The sequence below is a fragment of the Sesamum indicum genome, linkage group LG4 (genome assembly GCF_000512975.1).
Source record: "Sesamum indicum cultivar Zhongzhi No. 13 linkage group LG4, S_indicum_v1.0, whole genome shotgun sequence".
In the NCBI taxonomy this organism is placed as follows: Eukaryota; Viridiplantae; Streptophyta; class Magnoliopsida; order Lamiales; family Pedaliaceae; genus Sesamum; species Sesamum indicum.
Genome location: NC_026148.1, coordinates 12,457,806 through 12,475,953, shown reverse-complemented (window position 1 = coordinate 12,475,953; position 18,148 = coordinate 12,457,806). Strand labels below are relative to the sequence as shown.

Here is an 18,148-nt window from a genome sequence, read left to right as displayed (position 1 = left end):
AACAAAAATATATAACAGCAACAATTTTTCTCGCTTTCAGTTTTTTTCACTTTAATTTTTTTTAAATGTTGTTGGCCGTTAAAGGAGCAATTTTTTAAATAAAATCATTCGCCAGAATTTTAGGTGGGGAGCTATTGTATTTTCTTTGTCTAAGATAAGGGTCAATATGATATTTTTTAAATTTAAGGGACTAAAATGAAAAACAATAAAGAAAAGAATTCAAACTCCAAGCCAAATTTTCATCTTGAAAGTGATCAAAAGAACTAATCATACGAAATAAAATTTAAAGTCTAGGAATAGTAGCATGAAGAAATAATATGTTTGGGAGTTTATTTTTAAAATAAGATGTTAAAATTTATAAGATGTGTTACATATTAATTGATAAAATAATTAAAATTAATATAATACCATTAGAATCATATAAGTTGTTATTTTATCAATACTAATCTTATTTTTATTTAACTATAATAATTTATTATTAAATGATGAAGTATTTTTTTTCTAATATTAAAAAAAACTAAATAGCAAAGAGAAAATTTAAATTCTAGAGGGGGAGAGAGAGTGGATGTGTGAGAGAGACAGAGTGTGTAAGTATATGAATGAGGATATTTTTATTTTATAATATATTAATTTTATATAGTTTATAAGATCTCATTAAAAAAAAAATTAGGAATGTTAACCTTTTTTTTTAAAGAGCTTATAAAATTCAAAATATTTTATTTTGAGATTTTATAAGCTCTTTAAAAGAAAAAATAACCAAACAAATATTTAGAACTTATAAGTTCTCAAACATCTTATAAGACATTGTGAGAAGCTTAGAAGCTTAGCCAAAACACCCTCTTAATCTTAAACTGAATATGAATTTATCTCACATGATATATGATTTATTTGAGAAATTCTAGCTCAGATTGAATTTGCTCAAATCCAGACCAATAATTATATTTCATTTGTTATATAATTTGCATAATCATAAAAAAAGTTAATTAAATAATAAATATATTATTAATTTGGTTCGATAATCTAATCTTCATAAAATTTGGGCAGATTCTCTCAAATGAGAAATAATCATATAGTCATTAGACGATGTGGTGGATAAAATTAGTTTATTCTTTCTGAATTTGTTTTAAAAGATTAAAAAGAATATTTCATATAGAATATTAGTCCATAAAAATATTTTTTAAAAAAATATAAGATAAAAAACATTTTCATCGATTCACTATAAAAATTAAATGAAAATTTAACGAAATCTAATGAAATGCACTCATTATTATACGATTATCTAAATTAAAAATATTTATTATTTTTTAAATAATAAAAAAGAATTTATAATTATACCAAATATAATGTGGTTGTAATTTTTGCTAAAAATATTTCATGGTAGGAATAGTAGGAGTGGAGGGCGCATCTCTATATAACTGAACTACCTTCTCAGTAAAAAATCTCAATTCTAAGTCCCGCCATTGTCTCCGGTGATCTTCTTCCCCACTACTTCACCACCACAATGCATCATCCTTCTCTTCTCTTCTTCATCCTTCCCTTAATTCTTCCACTCTCCGCCTCATGGCCGCCGTCCCATCAGTCCCACTTCACCAAACACCGCCGAAAGTCCACTGCGCCACCCCAGGAATACGTTGAAGTCACACGCCCCCTCCCCACCGACTCCCTCCCCCCCTCATGCACGCTCCTTATTCTCTCCCACAGCTTCGGCAACACCACCGATCTCCCCCCCACCAACACTACCTACTCTCCTCCACCTGACTGCACCTGGTCCCGTGCCGTCCTCCACCTCTCCGCCTCCGCCAATGGATCCCAGCACGACCGCATGGCCGCCGTATGGCTCTCCGAGGCCGAACTCCTCCGCACGAGCACCCCCGCACCCTCCGCCGACGGTGTGTTATGGAATGTTCGGAAGGACGTCACTAGATACTCCTCCCTCCTCCGACAATCCAACCTCACTCTCTCTGTCATGCTCCAGAACTCCGTCACCGACATTTACACCGGCTTCTACGCAGTCAACCTGACTGTTCTTTACTACAGCATTGCCGGTAATGCTAACACCATTAACGCCGGCAGCCTCCCCATATCTCTGTTCCCGCCAAATCAAAAGCCAACCACCGGGAAATTTCAAAGTGGCCCACCACCGCCAAAGCCGAAAAATCCTTTGAAATTGGATGAAAATCCGGCAGATCAAATCATCCCAATATCCGCAACTGGGGAAGAAGGGTTCTGGTTCAAAATCGAAAGCGGATTGGATGCAGTTCACCAAGGAATTCAAATCCCATTGAACACATACAGAGCTGTGATTGAGGTTTATGTTTCCTTCCACGGGAACGATGAGTTCTGGTACAACAACCCCCCAGACACCTACTTTGAGTCGAATGGCTTGCCCAAAACAGGAAGCAAGGGAGCGTATCGTGAAGTCCTGGTGAAGCTTGACGACGATATAATCGGATCAGTAGTCCCATTCCCAGTGATCTTCGGTGGAGGGATCAATCCTCTGTTCTGGGAGCCTGTGGTGTCAATCGGGGCGTTTGATTTGCCTTCTTATGAATTCGAATTGACCCCATTTCTGGGCTTGTTGCTTGACGGGAAAGTGCACTCTTTCGGGTTCGGAGTGGCTGATGCTCTTTCGTTTTGGCTACTCGACGCGAATTTGCATTTGTGGTTAGATAATGGAGCGGTTAAGGTTCAGGCAGGGGCTATTAAGTTCGAGAGCCCGAGTAGTTGCCTGGAACGTGAGTCCAATTTCCGGCAGCTCGACGGGGAGTTTGAAATCGAAGCGAAAAGGGAGAACGAATTCAAGGGGTGGGTGTACTCATCCGCCGGGAATTTCACCACCTCCGTTTTCACTGAACTGGAGTTCGAGAACAAGGTAAAGTTGAACAAGAACGGAACAGAGAAGGAAGTGGAGCAGGACGTGAAGGAGACGAAGAGAGTGGAGATAAAAGACTACAAGGGGAACGTCGTTTCAACTCTGAGAGTGGAGAGGAAGTACCCTCTGAGAATAAGATCGTCCAGCCTGCCTGGAGCGAGGAGGAACACTTCCTTGGTGACGACGAAGCTGGAACAGGAGGTGAAGGAGCAGGAAGAAGACGGCAACTCCAAGATCAGTTTGGTTAACAGACTGAAGTCGAGCGGGTGGATGTTTGCGCAGGGCGAGGATGTGTTGTCCGGTGCAGCAACCACTTCTCAGAAATACCAATTGCAGGGCAGTGTTTGCTATACTCGTCGGGTTCTGGCCAACAATGGCGTCATCCAGACTGATACAGAGGGATTTCTCTGTCAAACAGCTACTTCTTGATTAATCTCTCTCTCTTCTTGTGTAACATTTGGGCTGTTGTGAGTCGTGTTTTCTGTGGATGTTTTAGTAGTTGTATAAGAGCATGCATATGCTGTCCATGGGAGCTTGCAAGTTTCCAATAAAGCTGTTGGAGTTTTGTTCGCCTGTTCTATTGTAGATCCTATTAATCCTATAGTTGACAAGGAGCTTGAGCTTCTAATGAGTTTGAGCTCTAGCAAGAATTTTAAGTATTTTTGTATTTTAATAACGTATTTAATATTGTAGTAACTTCATATTCAAATTCACAATTTATTAAAATTATTCATTAACTATCTTATATTTTGTTTTAAATAATAATAAAAATATGATATTTTTATTTATATTATCTAATCTCTATATAAAAATAAGTATAATCAATAATTTCATAAATTTTGTTTATTTTAATAATTATTTAATATGATGCATATGAACTTTATATTATATCCTAATATTATTTTATATGATGCATATGTACAATAAAACCTCTATAAATTCATAAATTCTCTAAAATAATAAAATCTTCCGGTCCCGACTTGGGCCTTTGTAAAAAATCATTAAATTCGATAAGATAATAAGATAATAATTTTTCAAAAAATTCCTTTATAAATACTAGGTCCCATTAAAATTTTAAATTAATCATTCATAAATATTACAATTATAAATATTATGGTAATTTGCTAAAATATGAAGTCTGTAATGCTTTACGCATTTGATCATTCATAGATGATTTTGCGATGCCTTTTAGATGAAAAGACATGGTTGGGTGTTATGAATTATTTTATTTTCATATTGAGATTTATATAGTATATGTTTCATTCATCATGCATGAATATATTTAATTGGTTATAATAGTTATTTAAGTGCAACGAATTAATGTAAATATGTATATTTAAGTAATTTCAATGAATTAATACATGCATTTATGAATATAATAGTTAATTGTATACAATGAATTGATATTATACATAAATATATTTAATTAGTTACAAAGAATTGATTGATGCATGAATATAATCAATGAAACATATATGAATTCATTTATTTTTAATACATATGTACTAAATTTGTTGAATTTAAAAAGTTTCTCTTTTAATTAATAAAATATTAATTTATCGATAAAAATTAATATATCTTTAAATTAATAAAATTTCATGGCCCAAGATTATTAATTTATAGGGGTTTTATTGTACTTTTGTACTTTACATAAGGGCCCAAAATGCCCTCAAGAAGCCCAATTTGGAAAAAAAATCCAAGAAATCCTACAGGATGTGACCCAAGAATTGAATCGGACGAAAGAAGCTCAATTGATCCAAATCCGAGAGGTTCTCGATCCAAGAAGGTCTCACAAACCCACAAGAAAATTTAGCGACTTGAAATCCCTAGTCAAAGTCAAAACTCCCACATATGGCGTTCACAAGTGGCCCAGGTGACATCTACATAGGATTTTCGGAGGAAAACCTCGCAATCAAATAAGGACCAACAATCCCTCGAGGACACGTGGCGCATCCAATCAAAAGTAACCTATAAATGCTAAAAGTTTGAATTTCGGCTCGAAAAAGGTGTCTCCAACTAGCTCTGACAATTTGAGAAGACAATCTTATCCCTAAAGATACCTCCATCCAAAGCATACTCCAACCACCCCCTAATAACCCTCTAACGAATTCAAGGGGGATTCCTCAACTGCTAGAGACTCTTCACCGAATTCATAGGGAATTCAACCTTATCTACCCACTTTGAGATCATGCCCCACCAAATTCATAATCTTTTTCAACTAACTTATGGTCGTCTATAAATAGAGAGCTCTTCCAACCGAAAAAAAAAACTTGAGTTTATTTACTACAACTTTCACATTCATGCTACTACTTTAGCTTAAAGAAATATTGTATTTGTACTTAGAGTTTCACTTTGATATCAATTTCTCATTTGTACATAAAAGTCTAACAATAATACTCTCTTCATCACTCACTTACACTATTTTATTCATTACTTTCCACTCTAAGTGGACTCGAGCACTACAATTTTTTCTCGCATCAACTATGATTTGGATGATAAATGCTAAATTAGAAAAAAAATTACATAAAAATTTTTAATTTTACCCGCCGTTAATATTTTTCATATAATAATTTTATACTTCTAAGGAAAAAAATACAAAATGTTAACCTCACTTCATATATATGTATATTACATTTATCCCTTATAAATACAATAATATATAAAGTAATATTAAATGAGGAAGAAATTGAAATTTTATGTAATGGTTTTTGTTAACTCCAGTATTTTCTCTATAGACCTTAAAGGAAAAGGCTTTGGTGTAAATGGAGAATTTTCGAAGGGTGTGTAAATGTAATCTTAAAACTTTTTTAGGAGAAAGTATAATTTTTTATCTTTGAAAGGGTCTAAGTGCAATCAACAAAAAAAATATCATTATAAATTTAAAAACTCTTTAATTTTAAATTCATTAGTCCAAACCAGGCTTTAATTACGGGCACATGAACCACGACCCCTTTTCATTTGTGGACAAAAACTATAGTACAAAAACAAAAATAAATCTTTCCACTTACAAATAAGAAAATTAGAACTAAGATGAGAGAAAACACTACACATTTAAAGTTGTTTGCTGAATTTGACCAACAAAATGCCAAAATGGCCACAGAGAAAAGGGTAAATTTCATTTGAACCCTCCTACTCTACATTGGTGTCACTTTACCCCCCTTTTACTTAAAATTCAATCAATTAACCACTTTCTACTTGTTAATTTGCTCCAATAATCAATTTTTCTTAGTCTCGTTCAAGAAGTTTGGGAAACGCAAATGTTTTTTTAAAATATGAATCACATTATTAAGTTGATATTTCAATAAATTGAGCAATATGGTAATCAATCAATACATCAATGTGACTAAAAATAAGAAAATACACTGCAATAAAGTCTTGTAAAGTGAGAGAAATGCCCAAACGTCTAATGAAATTCAAACACATGATCTCAAACTTATTCATATGATCTCAATTTTAATCACTAGGCCTATATATCATTGGTCGAAAATGCCATCAACGGAAGCTATTCCAGAACTAAATTAGTTTAAAGAAAGAAATAAACATATAATTTCCAACGAACAAAACTTATAACACAAGTTCGAGGTCATGGTTCGAGGCCTACTGGATGTGCCGATATTTGTCTTAGTTTATATGAGTATTTACCTCACTTTATGTGAATTATAATAATTTATTTACAGTCGTAATCGATATATTAGGTGAATCGAAAATTATTATCATTTATTATTTACTATTTTTAGTATATTGATGTATTAATTAAATAAAGAAAAGTGATCATTATTTTCTTTCTAAAAACCTTATAGCCTTGTATACACACATAGCATTTATCAAAGTGTATATCTAGTGAAGCAAATGTCCTAATTCCATTAGTTGCATATGGCTTAACATATGTGAAATTATGTTTTTCAAATCTCTAAAACAAATTTTTTAGACTTGTTTGCCTAATTTTAAATTTAAAAGATTGCAATCATCCCATTCTAATTTTGAACTAATTTTATCAGATACTGATAGATTTTAAATTTTTTTTATATGAAATAATTTAAAATCCGTTATCCAAATTATTTCCTCAAATTTGAATTCATCAATCCAAATATAACCTTATAAACTTCAAATTACCTGGGAAGCCCACCAAAAATGTCCTGATTCCTTTATAAACTTCAAATATATACTCCCCTGCCAAACTGACCTCACAATTTTTGGATTTATGCTTATTTTCCACAAACATTCTCATAATATTTTGGACAGATATCTCAATTGATACTACTTGCCAAATCTCTTCCAATTGAAATAATGTCATGTCATCAATTGTTGTCTTATCAACTCCCCCATTGTGATTCTTTTATAAATCCCTCACCATATAAGAGGGCATTTGAGTGAATTTATAAATTTTTTAAAATATTTTACAAGATATTTTAAAATTTGTAAGATGTTATAAAGTGATTGATAAATTACAGCTACATTCTATGATGTTTGACATAACTATTAATACTCTCGCATTGTCTGAAATTATAAATATCTTTTTTAAATGAAAAATAATTATGTGAGCCCTAAACAGTGAGGTAGAAATTACTACTTTACTCTTACTGATTTTAAAAAAAAAAACTAAAAAATTGTAGAAAAAGAAAAAATCTTATGGTGGGTAAAGTAAATAATCCATGGAGCATGCATATTAGTCCAATAAAATACTTTATTTTTTTAAATATATAAAGTTATAATTCTTAATTCATAATAAGTTTTAAAAACTAAGACCCGCCCGGGTCCGGGACGAGTCCTGGGTCTGCTTGAAAGACCCGCCCCGAGACCCGGTAATATATATATATATATATATATATTAGTGATGAATGAAGATGTTGTACAATTGTTTGAATTATTTTGCTTGTTTTGTTATGAATAATTTTAATTTTATTTGAGACTTTATTTTGGACTTGAATATTTGAGGAACAATTTTATTTGTTATTGATATGTTTAATTTTTTTATATTGTACAATAAATAAAAAATAAAAATATAGTTGGGTCTACTTACCTGACGGGTTTTCTATTAGGACGGGGCGGGGATTTAAAATAACCAGAGGGGGTGAGTCCCATGTCCTTCCCCGAGTTGGCGGGGCAGGTCGTGGGTCCACCCCAACCCGCCCCGTTGCCACCCCTATTTATAATAGAATTTTGATGAAAACTTAACCGAAACTAACGGAATGGAATTGTTGTTAAATGAATGTTAAAACTAGGGAGCAATTTTCAAATTTTTAAATAATTATGAAGTATTTGTAATCATGTCAAATTTCAAAAGAGATGATTTATCCTAAGCTTTATTAGCAAAATGAGCTTATAAGATCCAAAATAAAATATTAGAATATTATAACTAAACAAAGTAAAGAGTTTCTGACTTATTTTTAAAATATTAATATCAATAGTTTCTTCAAATCAATTATGATTTTGTCATTAGTACTCCATAATATTATTTTACATGAACATTTTAAATATTTTTCAAAAATAAGTTAGAACATCTTATAAGCTCAAAAAAAAGTTTAATTTATAAGATATATAAACTTATAAAATTTTATAAATAAGCTTAAACCTCAATACCTTGCAAGAATGATTTTCTTTTTTTTGTGTTGTTCAAATGCAATAATCCATATCTTTTAAGAACCAAAATTTAAAACCTTTTACCACCACAATTACATTGGATCAATTTTTTGAAAACAATTAGTACTAAATCAATTCATGTATGTCGGGTATGAGCAAGTCACATTCCTAGGCTTGCACCCAAAAAATGGAATAGGGTTAATCACATTGAACTTCAAAATGTTGTTTGATCGTGATCTCGTTCAAAAAAAAAAAAAGACATGTTATATAGTAGGGCTTGTAAACGAGTTTAGATCTGAATATGCGGATCAATATACTTTTGCTACTACAAGTTCACTCTATCCACATTTATATACCTACGCAATTAGTTGATTTCTATGCACATAAATTTATTGCATGCGAATTGTTTTATTTAAATAGTGTTACAGTCGATTATATTGATACCATTTAAAGTTAGATCAAAATACATAGACATTCGATATTTTTTATAAAATTACAAATACGTCCCTTAAAATTATAATTATAATTACAAGTATATTCTCTATTCAAAGCCAAAACTCATACAAATATCCTCTAAAAACCATTACACTAACAGCCCTAAGACCATATTTTAAGCTAATATTTGTAGGGCAGTAGCACAGGCAAGTCATTTTGTCCTTTCAGATATTTCCATTCAAAAAGTTGTTGAAATTTTGCATCTATGGTCCCATATTTCATGCAAAGCTAATAAATGGGCAAAAAAGCCCTAATAATGATACATATTAGGTGGTGATATGTCGGATGGGACACATATTACAACATAGAATGTGTATAAAGTACTGTTACCTGTTTGGACTTACATCTATCTTTGGTAATAATTGATAGATTATTTTAAGAGGGTGTTTATAGAATTAATAATACTAATATTTTATAATTTCAATTTATCTAAATGCTTGTAAATTTTATTTTTAAAATCAGATCTAATATTTTATAAATTCAAAATATGTTGTTAAATAAATTTAGCTAGACAACCTTTAAGGCACACTAAGAAGGGTGTTTGGTTGCACTTATTGAAGATAAAGTGCTTTTAGAGTTTATAAAATATTAGAATTTGAAAATAAAAAATTAAAGTGGAAAAAAAATTAGAGTTTGAATATTTGAAAAAATAATTTAATATTTATATAGTTTTTTGCTTAAATTAATTTAATTCAAGCAGTTTAAAAGTAAAAGTTGTAAAATTCAAGTATTATTTTGCACTTATTTTCAGCAGTAATAAACCAACAAGTGTTTATTTTCAATATTTTGCTAACACTCCACAAGAGGGTATTTGCTAAATTTATTTACGATACCTTATAAGCTCTTACATCTTGTAAGATATTTTTAGGACATATAAATTGTTACATCTTATTTTAAAAATAAATTTTGAAAAATATGAATAAAATAGAGCAAGAAATTTATAAATATTAGTAATAATAAAATTATAATTAATATAATTATTTTTATATAGATAATGTTTAAATAAAGTAAAATAATGTAATATAATTTAAAATATTAGTGAAGATATATATATTAATTATAGTACTTATGATTCGGGACCTATCATTTTAAATACATGGCCACGTGCACTAATGAGTGCAAACCTGCTCTCTATGCAAATATATATATATATATACAAGTAACAATAGGTGCTTCTCAGTCAAAAGCTGAACGTCATAAATCCCGCCTTTCTCTCCGGTCACCAAAATGCATCCTTCTCTTCTCCTCCTCCTCCTCCTCCTCCTCACCTTAATTCCGCCACTCTCCGCCTCACCGCCGTCGCCCCACCACTCCCACCTCACCAAAAACCGCCTCCACCGCTGGAGGTCCACCACTCCACCCGGAGAATACATTGAAGTCACGCGCCCTCTTCCCTCCGACTCCCTCACCCCGTCATGCACGCTCCCTGTCCTCTCCCACAGCTTCGGTAACACCATCAACCTTCCCCCCACCAACACCACCTACTCCCCTCCGTCTAATTGCTCATGGTCCCGCGCTGTCCTCCACCTCTCTGCCTCCTCCAATGGATCCCAGTACGACCGAATCGCCGCCGTCTGGCTCTCTGGTGCTGAGCTCCTTCGCACGAGCACTCCCGAGCCCACCCCTGAAGGGATATTATGGAATGTTCGGAAGGATGTCACTAGATACTCCTCCCTCCTCCGGCAGTCCAACCTCACTCTCTCTGTTATGCTCGAAAACATCGTTAACGACGTTTATACCGGCGTGTATAGGGTCAACCTCACTTTCCTTTACTACGACGTGGCCGGTAATGGTACTACCAATAAAACCAGCAACCTCGCTTTGTCACTGTTTTTATCAAATAGGAAGTCAACCATCAGGAAATTGAAAGATAGCCCACTACCACCGACCTTGAAGAGTTCATTGGACTTGGATGAGAAACCGGCAGATATGATTATCCCTATATCTGCTATTGGAGATGAAGGCTTTTGGTTCAGAATCCAGAGCGAATCGGATGCAGTTTATCAGGGAATTGAAATCCCATTGAACACATACAGAGCAGTGATTGAGGTTTATGTTTCGTTTCACGGGAATGATGAGTTTTGGTACTCGAATCCTCCAGATTCATACATTGAGGTGAATGGGTTGCCCACAGAGAGAGGCCATGGGGCGTATCGCGAAGTTGTGGTGAAGCTTGATGACAATGTAGTTGGATCAGTAGTTCCATTTCCAGTGATCTTCACTGGAGGGATCAATCCTTTGTTCTGGGAGCCTGTGGTTTCAATTGGGGCTTTTGATTTGCCTTCTTATGAAATCGAGTTGACTCCATTTCTAGGCATGTTGCTTGATGGGAAAGTGCATTATTTCGGGCTCGGAGTGGCTGATGCTATTTCGTTTTGGCTAGTCGATGCCAATTTGCATTTATGGTTGGATGATAAAGTGGATAAGGTTCAAGCTGGGCCAATTAAGTATAATTACCCGAGTCGTTGTGTGGAACGCGAGTCTGAGTTCCAACAGCTGGATGGGAAGTTTGAGATTGAGGGGAAGAGAGAAACTGAGTTCTCAGGGTGGGTGAATTCCACTGCTGGTAATTTTACTACCTATCTATGGAGTAAGTTAAAGTTTGAGAACACGATAAAGTTTAAGAAGAACGGAACAGAAAAGGAAGTGAAGCAGAAAGTAAAGGTGACGAATGAAGTGAAGGTGGAGTCTGCTTCGGGGGCCTCAGTTTCAAGTATTACAGTGAAGAGAAAATATCCTCTCAAAATAACAACATCCACGTTAGCTGGATCAGGCAAGGGTACGTACTTGATGATCACAAAGTCGGAACTTTCGCTGGAGGAGGAGAAGCAAGACGGCAACTTGGAGAGCACTTTAGATAACAGTCAGAAATCGAGCGGGTGGATGTTTGTGCAGGACCATGATGTGTTGTCCGGTGCAGCAACTACTTATCAAAGTTACGTTGTCAAGGATAGTTTTGGTTGCTTTAATCGGCAGGTTTTGGCTGAGAATGGCTCCATCAAGAATGACACAAAAAGCTTTCTTTGTGCAAGAGCTTCTTCTTGAATCTATCCTATTGTGTTGAAATGAAATCTTCAGGTTCTCCTTTTTCTTCCTCTCCCAGCATGTGCTTCCACTTTTTGATGTAACATTTTTGGGATTCTATGTGTTATGTGTGAATATTTTGGATGATTGAATAATATTTCTACAAGTGGTTGTACATTTTAATGGAGCTTGAAAGTTTCTAATAAAAGTTGGCTCAAGGTAGAGTTGAGTTTCTTTTCTTTTCTGTGCCATTTTCCTTCAAATTCTCAATTCCGAACTCTTAGTTGTTTGCTCAGTATAACCTAACAAACAGAGATAGAAATAAAATAGTTCTTGAGGAACTTTTGGCATGGAATACTTGCCTTCTGCTAGAAGATCCAAGTACCCTGCTTTTTCCAGATGATGATAGCAACTGGCAGATATGATATTCACGGCAAGGCAATTGAAACTAACAATATACTGGTATTATATTTTCCAAAAATCCCCACTTCAACTGTAAACAATGTGAAAAATATCGTACAATTGATGAAACAAAATTAAGGTGAAGCTGCTTATACATGGTAAAATGTAAGAGATCTTGACACTCTACTTTTCTGCATCTGGCCGCCAAAAGTCTTTCGTGCCAACAAGAAACTGTTCTTGATGTACTTTTGTGGACCAATGAAGAGATTTTAGAATTGGTGTGATCTTGGAAATAGATTCGATTGTGTCTTGAACTAGCAGATATCCACCTGGTCTTAATATGCGATCCATCTCTGCTGCTACTGATATTATATCACATCTGAGAAAAGAAGTGCACAACCACCTCAGCTATAGTTTCTAGAATTAGAGATCAGGAATTATTACTACACAATCATCTTCCATAGAGATTTTTCAGGAATATTATAATTTGACAAAACTGTGAAAGCATGTACCAAAAGGAGCTTCATGGGTACCTCATAGACAAGTTTCTGAGCAGGAAACTGGAATGCAGAAGATCATATGTTCGAGGGTAGGTGTTAAAAGATTCACACCAGTCGTGGTAAGTTCCAATCAGGCCTCTATCGAAAATGGCAGATAAAGTATCCGGTTTGTGAATTGGAACGACGTTCATCACCCATAGTGGTTGGCTTATGAGTGCAGCAGCAAAACTGTAACCAGCAAGGAAAAGGAAACCAAATGATAAACCAAGAACAGCACCAAAACGACAATATGAAAAGGCCTATTTACCTTCCATAGCCAGCATTCATATCCATCACATTCCTCACACTTGACCAATTTATACCAAGACCTCCGAGATAAACTTCTGAGACAAGTGCAGACCAGTGTCTGGTATCCCCTTTGAAGGTTTCTTCAGCATCTGGTACTGCTGATAGGCTTTGAGGTGTATTGATGAGCCTTTCAGGCCAGGGTGAGGGCCATTTGTCTGAGTCAACTGGAAGTGGCACAAGGCAACTGTCGAGAGGCGCATACCTATATATATATGCAAGGATACATATGATAAGGGGTCATTGTTAAGGTAGCTATGATGGAGATCATGATCATCAAATTTTGGCATACAATACCATGAATTATTTCGCCTGTTGCCCCAATTGCAAAGTGGTGGATTATTCTCTTTGCGATTCTGATAGCAGGAAGATGACATGGGTTTTTGGTATATAACAAGACCAATTTGGGAAGAATCAAAGAAAGTCTTTGTCACTACCTTCCAGCAAATTGCTTCTGTCAGAGTTACCATAGCTGCAAGAAAGAAAGATTCAATGTCAACAAACACATGTCAACCGTACACAAAATATGACTCGTTCGCAATTTGCTACAAGAACAGAAGCTCAAGTAATGACCACAATATTATTGATGCTAATTCTTAAATCAATCTAAAGGAAATACCCAATATTCTTATTGTTTTGCTTAAATTTTAACGAAAACCCGTCACAGAAATTGTTTCTGAGAAAAGTAATGAGGAAGTGTACTGGACCACGAACATTTCCAGACATTTTGATCTCTTTCATCACTTTTATAGACTGGTGTGGCTGACCATATAAAATATCCTCCAGGCCTAAGAATTCTGTTCAGTTCCATCAATGGTTTTCCACCTGCAATTTCCAATTATTACCCATGTTACAAACTTTTAGCAAAATATAGAACTCAAGTTATAGAAAGCGATTGCTACCATCTGCATCCCAGTGAACTCGGCACCGTGCGCAGTGAATCAAATCATAAGAATTATCAGGGAACGTCAGCTTTTGTGTTCCGATGACGGAGAGCATAGCAGGAATTCCTCGTTCCAGAGCAAATTGTATTTGAGCCTCATGTTCATCCTTTGGGGCAAAAGACACAGTAATGACATTTCTGTCCAGCAAAGCACCACCAAAGCTAGCAACGCCACAGCCAACATCTAAAATTACCCTTGTTTTCTTCCCCCACTCAATCACTGGCAAAGTCTGGAAAGGAGAAGAAAAGAAACGGATCTTGGTCAGGCTAAAAAACATGAATCGATACCAGATCCACATCAAAAGTCATAAAAGGGAACTAAGTTAACCACAAAAGGGTAGTAAGCAACAAATCCCTGCTCAATGCGATAGACTAATCAATACGCCCCAGCAACTCTGACCAAGTTCAAGCACACTTGAAGCACAATATCACAATATATCTAAAACATAACAGAATAGATGCTAGTTCCATATCACCAAAGAGAGAGGTGATTAATTGTTCTCATCAGCCATGAAAAAACTGACCAAAAAACATTGCTAGTCCTTGCTCAAGCAATTATGTAATACAAAGATGGAGAAGGTGGATAGCAAAACATGCATTCCATGTACCTTTAACAATTACAATTCGTAAACAATAATTAACATTAGTAGAGTAAATCTACAATTTTCTGAAGCTTTATGCAGATTAATCTAAAATCTTAGAGATGCCAATTGTTTTGTATCTAAAATCTCTTCAAATACAACCTCGGAAGGCCAAATCCATGTAATAAAGTGCAACACACATCAATCTTTATACACGCAATTATAATATAAGCCATGGCCAATGGGCAGGAGTGTGCACATCTCATGGTGTTGATGTCAAATAGCTATCCAATGCTTCATTTGCATCAGATGATTATGCTAATTAGCCCTGCTTGCTTCAATGTCTTTGTCTTTCTGGACTCATAAGAGGTAGGAGTAAGTACGAGTGGTCACATAGCTATTTCATATAGAAAGTCAAGTACAAATCCGTGAAATCAGATCGGGAAGTGGCTGTTGTCTAAGATGTCTTTCGTTTTTTATTGTCTTTGTTCTGCTTTCAGCTGGAAAGAGAGCCTCTGTTCTATGTGTCAGGACTGGTCATGAGGCTCTAGTGCTACCTACTGTGCTTTCCGACTCCCGAGACCCTGACTTTGCCTTTCAATTTGTCGGGTAAAAGATGACATTTGACGCTTGCTAATTCCTTCACACCAATATCCCAAGAGCTAATACAAGAAGATTTTACTAAGTCTTCCAATTGTTAGCAACTACACTTGCATGTCCCTCACACCAGTTGTTAAGACAAACAACATAATAAGCAATAGAGGTTACTTCAAATAAGTAATTTGGTTGAGCGTACAGCATGGAAGTAAACAAGGCATTGCAGTTAAGACTATGTGGGACTACCTTTTCAATAGACTCAATATATTGATTGACTCCATTCTTGAATTGTGTGCCACCGCCAGGAAAAACAAAGTAATCATCTGATTTAACCACCCAATGCTGGTCCTTCTTGTATTCAGTAAGCTTAGGATGGGGAACATTGTTGTACCATATCTGCGAACCATGCGAACCAAATAAGTGAAAAAGGATCCACTGTAGATCTTACAGCAGAGCAGTCACAATAAGTGTTGTAACAGCGGACAATTAACAAAGTATCCACCACACATTTCCACCATAGATGTTATAGTAGAGCAGCCACCATAGATGTAGTAACAAAGGACCGATTAACTAAGTATCCACCACATTTGGCATAGTGAAACTTACTTCAGAAAATTTGCTTTCAAGTTTTAGTGAAAAACAAACACAACCAGCAAGGTATGTGATGTAACCACAACAACTTAAAAGAAAAGAAACTATTGTGTTCAAGTAATAATATTGTCATTTTCATAAGTTAATCTCAAAGTTAACCCAATCTTATCCTGAGAATTTTCAACTCACCCACACGAAATCTTTAAAACAAGAACATTTATTGCAGATATATTACAATGAGTTGAAGTATTCTTCACAAACACGAGTAAAATTAAGTTAACTTGCTCCATCCCATAATAACACCATCATGTTTGGCAACTACAACTTATCCCGAACATCAAGTGCAGCAGCTCAAGAGCTAAATCCAAGAAACTAGACAAGAAGCTCCCCGGATACGACAAAAACCAACCATAGAAACCCAAACTAAATAAGTACATAAATCTTACCACCAAAGAATGAATGATCTCACCATGTCCCTGCTCTTAGGCCACGGAACCGGAATTTTGTACCCTTTAGGCAAAGGAACCAAACACTTGGGACTCGGGTCGGGGCAATGCCTCTCCCTGTGCTCCATATGCCTGCGCGAAGGCAACGCTTTTATCACATTCCAATTATCCAAACACGGTATATAATCCACCGCCCCTGATCCCTTGCACAGCTCCCACTCCACATCCACCACCTGATCGCCATCGTCAACAGCAGCAGCGTTATCTACACTTGCACCCGTATTAGTATTAGAATCAGAACTGATATTACCATTTCTCAAGTCATTATTCAGCGAAATGGTGCTACTGTTTGAAGGGCTGGAAATGGGAGGAGTCTTGGGGTTGGAGGGAAAAGGGTTGGATTTAGCGAGATCGGCAGCGATGGCGGCGGGTGTCTGCGAGTTGGAGATGAGGCGGAGAGTGACGAATATTAGTAAGATAAAGAAGGCGAATATGAATGGGTACTTTCTTTCTTGCAAGAGGCTGTGTGCTGATACCGCCATTTTCAATCAGTTATCGGAGATCAGATTCTTGTTTGGGATCTTGATCTTGCCGACATTACTGTGTGGACTGGAGGTAAGAGAGAAGGGAGCTCCGCGTGGGTGAAAGATAGAGGTAAATGTAAAGGAGCAATGGAGGAGAGGAGAGAGGAGGAAACCAGTAAAGGCGAGAGATTTCGAATTGAAATGTGGTTGATTGTTGAGGAAAAGGACAAACTTTCAAGAGGGGGGGTAGGACTTGTTTGTTTAATCATTCATGATATGATACATGGAGTTAGCATAATATTAATACATCTTTTTTTCTTAGAAGTGTAAAATTATTAAATGTAAATGTTTAATAAGGGATAAAATTAAAAGTTATGTAATCTTTTCGATAACGTTGGTTTTTTTTTTTTTTCAAACCCTAATTATAATTTCAAAACTTTTTTGAGTAAATCTATAATTTCACATTTTAAGAGGGGATATAAGTGTAATTAATCTTATTTTATATTTTTATTACTAATAAATGATAAATGTATTACGTATGTGATGCTTATGGGATCTAGTAACATCATATTGGTTATGGATGAAATCTTAAAAGAGAATAATTAACTTGCAAAGTAAGGGTTAGCACTTAAATATTTATGCCAGTAATTGCTTAATTGAAGGAGTAATTGAAATAACTTGAAATAATGCAAGAACAATAGTGTAATAATCGAAGTGAATTGACAATCACTAATATGAGTTTCCCCTATGGCTGCAAAATTATCTTTATTTATAAGTCGATTTGGAGTAAAGTTGAAAAGTGGTTGCAACATATACTGTTTGCAGTGTAAATTAAAAATTTATATACTTTTGCTAATATCGGTATTTTTCGTCTGAACCTAACATAAGGAGCCAGGTGTAAAGAGAGTTTCAAAAAGGATGTAAGTATAATTATGAAATTTTTTGGAGGAATGTATAATTCATATTTGAAAGTGTAATTAACCTTATAATCTAAAATTAACTAAACTAAGTTCATTAAAAGATAAGATTTAAGTAGAAATAAGGTGAAAAGAGAGTGTGTATGTGTGTGATATAAAATTTCTAATTTGAATGTATTGAAGTATTTGCAAAAACTTAAATTAAGTGATTTCACATTATAGCTTAAATTAAACTAAATGAAGGTGTTTGCAAATACAATTTATGTTTATACTTGTCTCAAATTAAGTTCAAATAAGCTAAAGGTTGGAAGCTGGTGATAATATATTTATT

At 34.9% G+C, this 18,148-nt stretch overlaps 3 protein-coding genes across 3 annotated transcripts; 2 read left to right on the top strand and 1 right to left on the bottom strand.

Moving 5' to 3' along the window:
• LOC105160973 (peptide-N4-(N-acetyl-beta-glucosaminyl)asparagine amidase A-like) lies at nt 1,433-3,445 on the top strand. The gene has a single exon (XM_011078520.2). It carries the CDS (start codon nt 1,502-1,504, stop codon nt 3,299-3,301), a length of 1,800 nt encoding a protein of 599 aa, XP_011076822.1. The 5' UTR covers nt 1,433-1,501; the 3' UTR covers nt 3,302-3,445.
• Nucleotides 10,175-11,992, top strand: LOC105160860 (peptide-N4-(N-acetyl-beta-glucosaminyl)asparagine amidase A-like). Its single transcript, XM_011078358.2, has one exon. It carries the CDS (start codon nt 10,175-10,177, stop codon nt 11,990-11,992), a length of 1,818 nt encoding a protein of 605 aa, XP_011076660.1.
• LOC105160859 (probable methyltransferase PMT23) lies at nt 12,414-17,137 on the bottom strand. Its single transcript, XM_011078357.2, has 8 exons — nt 16,400-17,137; nt 15,586-15,735; nt 14,121-14,391; nt 13,933-14,043; nt 13,516-13,690; nt 13,181-13,423; nt 12,907-13,101; nt 12,414-12,752 (listed from the first exon to the last, which is right to left on the bottom strand). The coding sequence occupies exons 1-8, from the start codon at nt 16,916-16,918 to the stop codon at nt 12,557-12,559; spliced, it is 1,860 nt and encodes a 619-aa protein (XP_011076659.1). The 5' UTR covers nt 16,919-17,137; the 3' UTR covers nt 12,414-12,556.

What these genes read in the sequence shown, in the direction of transcription:
- LOC105160859 (XM_011078357.2), bottom strand. Translation starts at nt 16,918, where the DNA reads ATGGCGGTATCAGCACACAGCCTCTTGCAAGAAAGAAAGTACCCATTC. An exon ending in ATGAATGCTGGCTATGGAAG is followed by an intron (nt 13,102 to 13,180) that starts GTAAATAGGCCT and finishes TGCTGGTTACAG; the next exon opens with TTTTGCTGCTGCACTCATAA. An exon ending in CTCAGAAACTTGTCTATGAG is followed by an intron (nt 12,753 to 12,906) that starts GTACCCATGAAG and finishes TTCTTTTCTCAG; the next exon opens with ATGTGATATAATATCAGTAG.
- LOC105160860 (XM_011078358.2), top strand. Translation starts at nt 10,175, where the DNA reads ATGCATCCTTCTCTTCTCCTCCTCCTCCTCCTCCTCCTCACCTTAATT.
- LOC105160973 (XM_011078520.2), top strand. Translation starts at nt 1,502, where the DNA reads ATGCATCATCCTTCTCTTCTCTTCTTCATCCTTCCCTTAATTCTTCCA.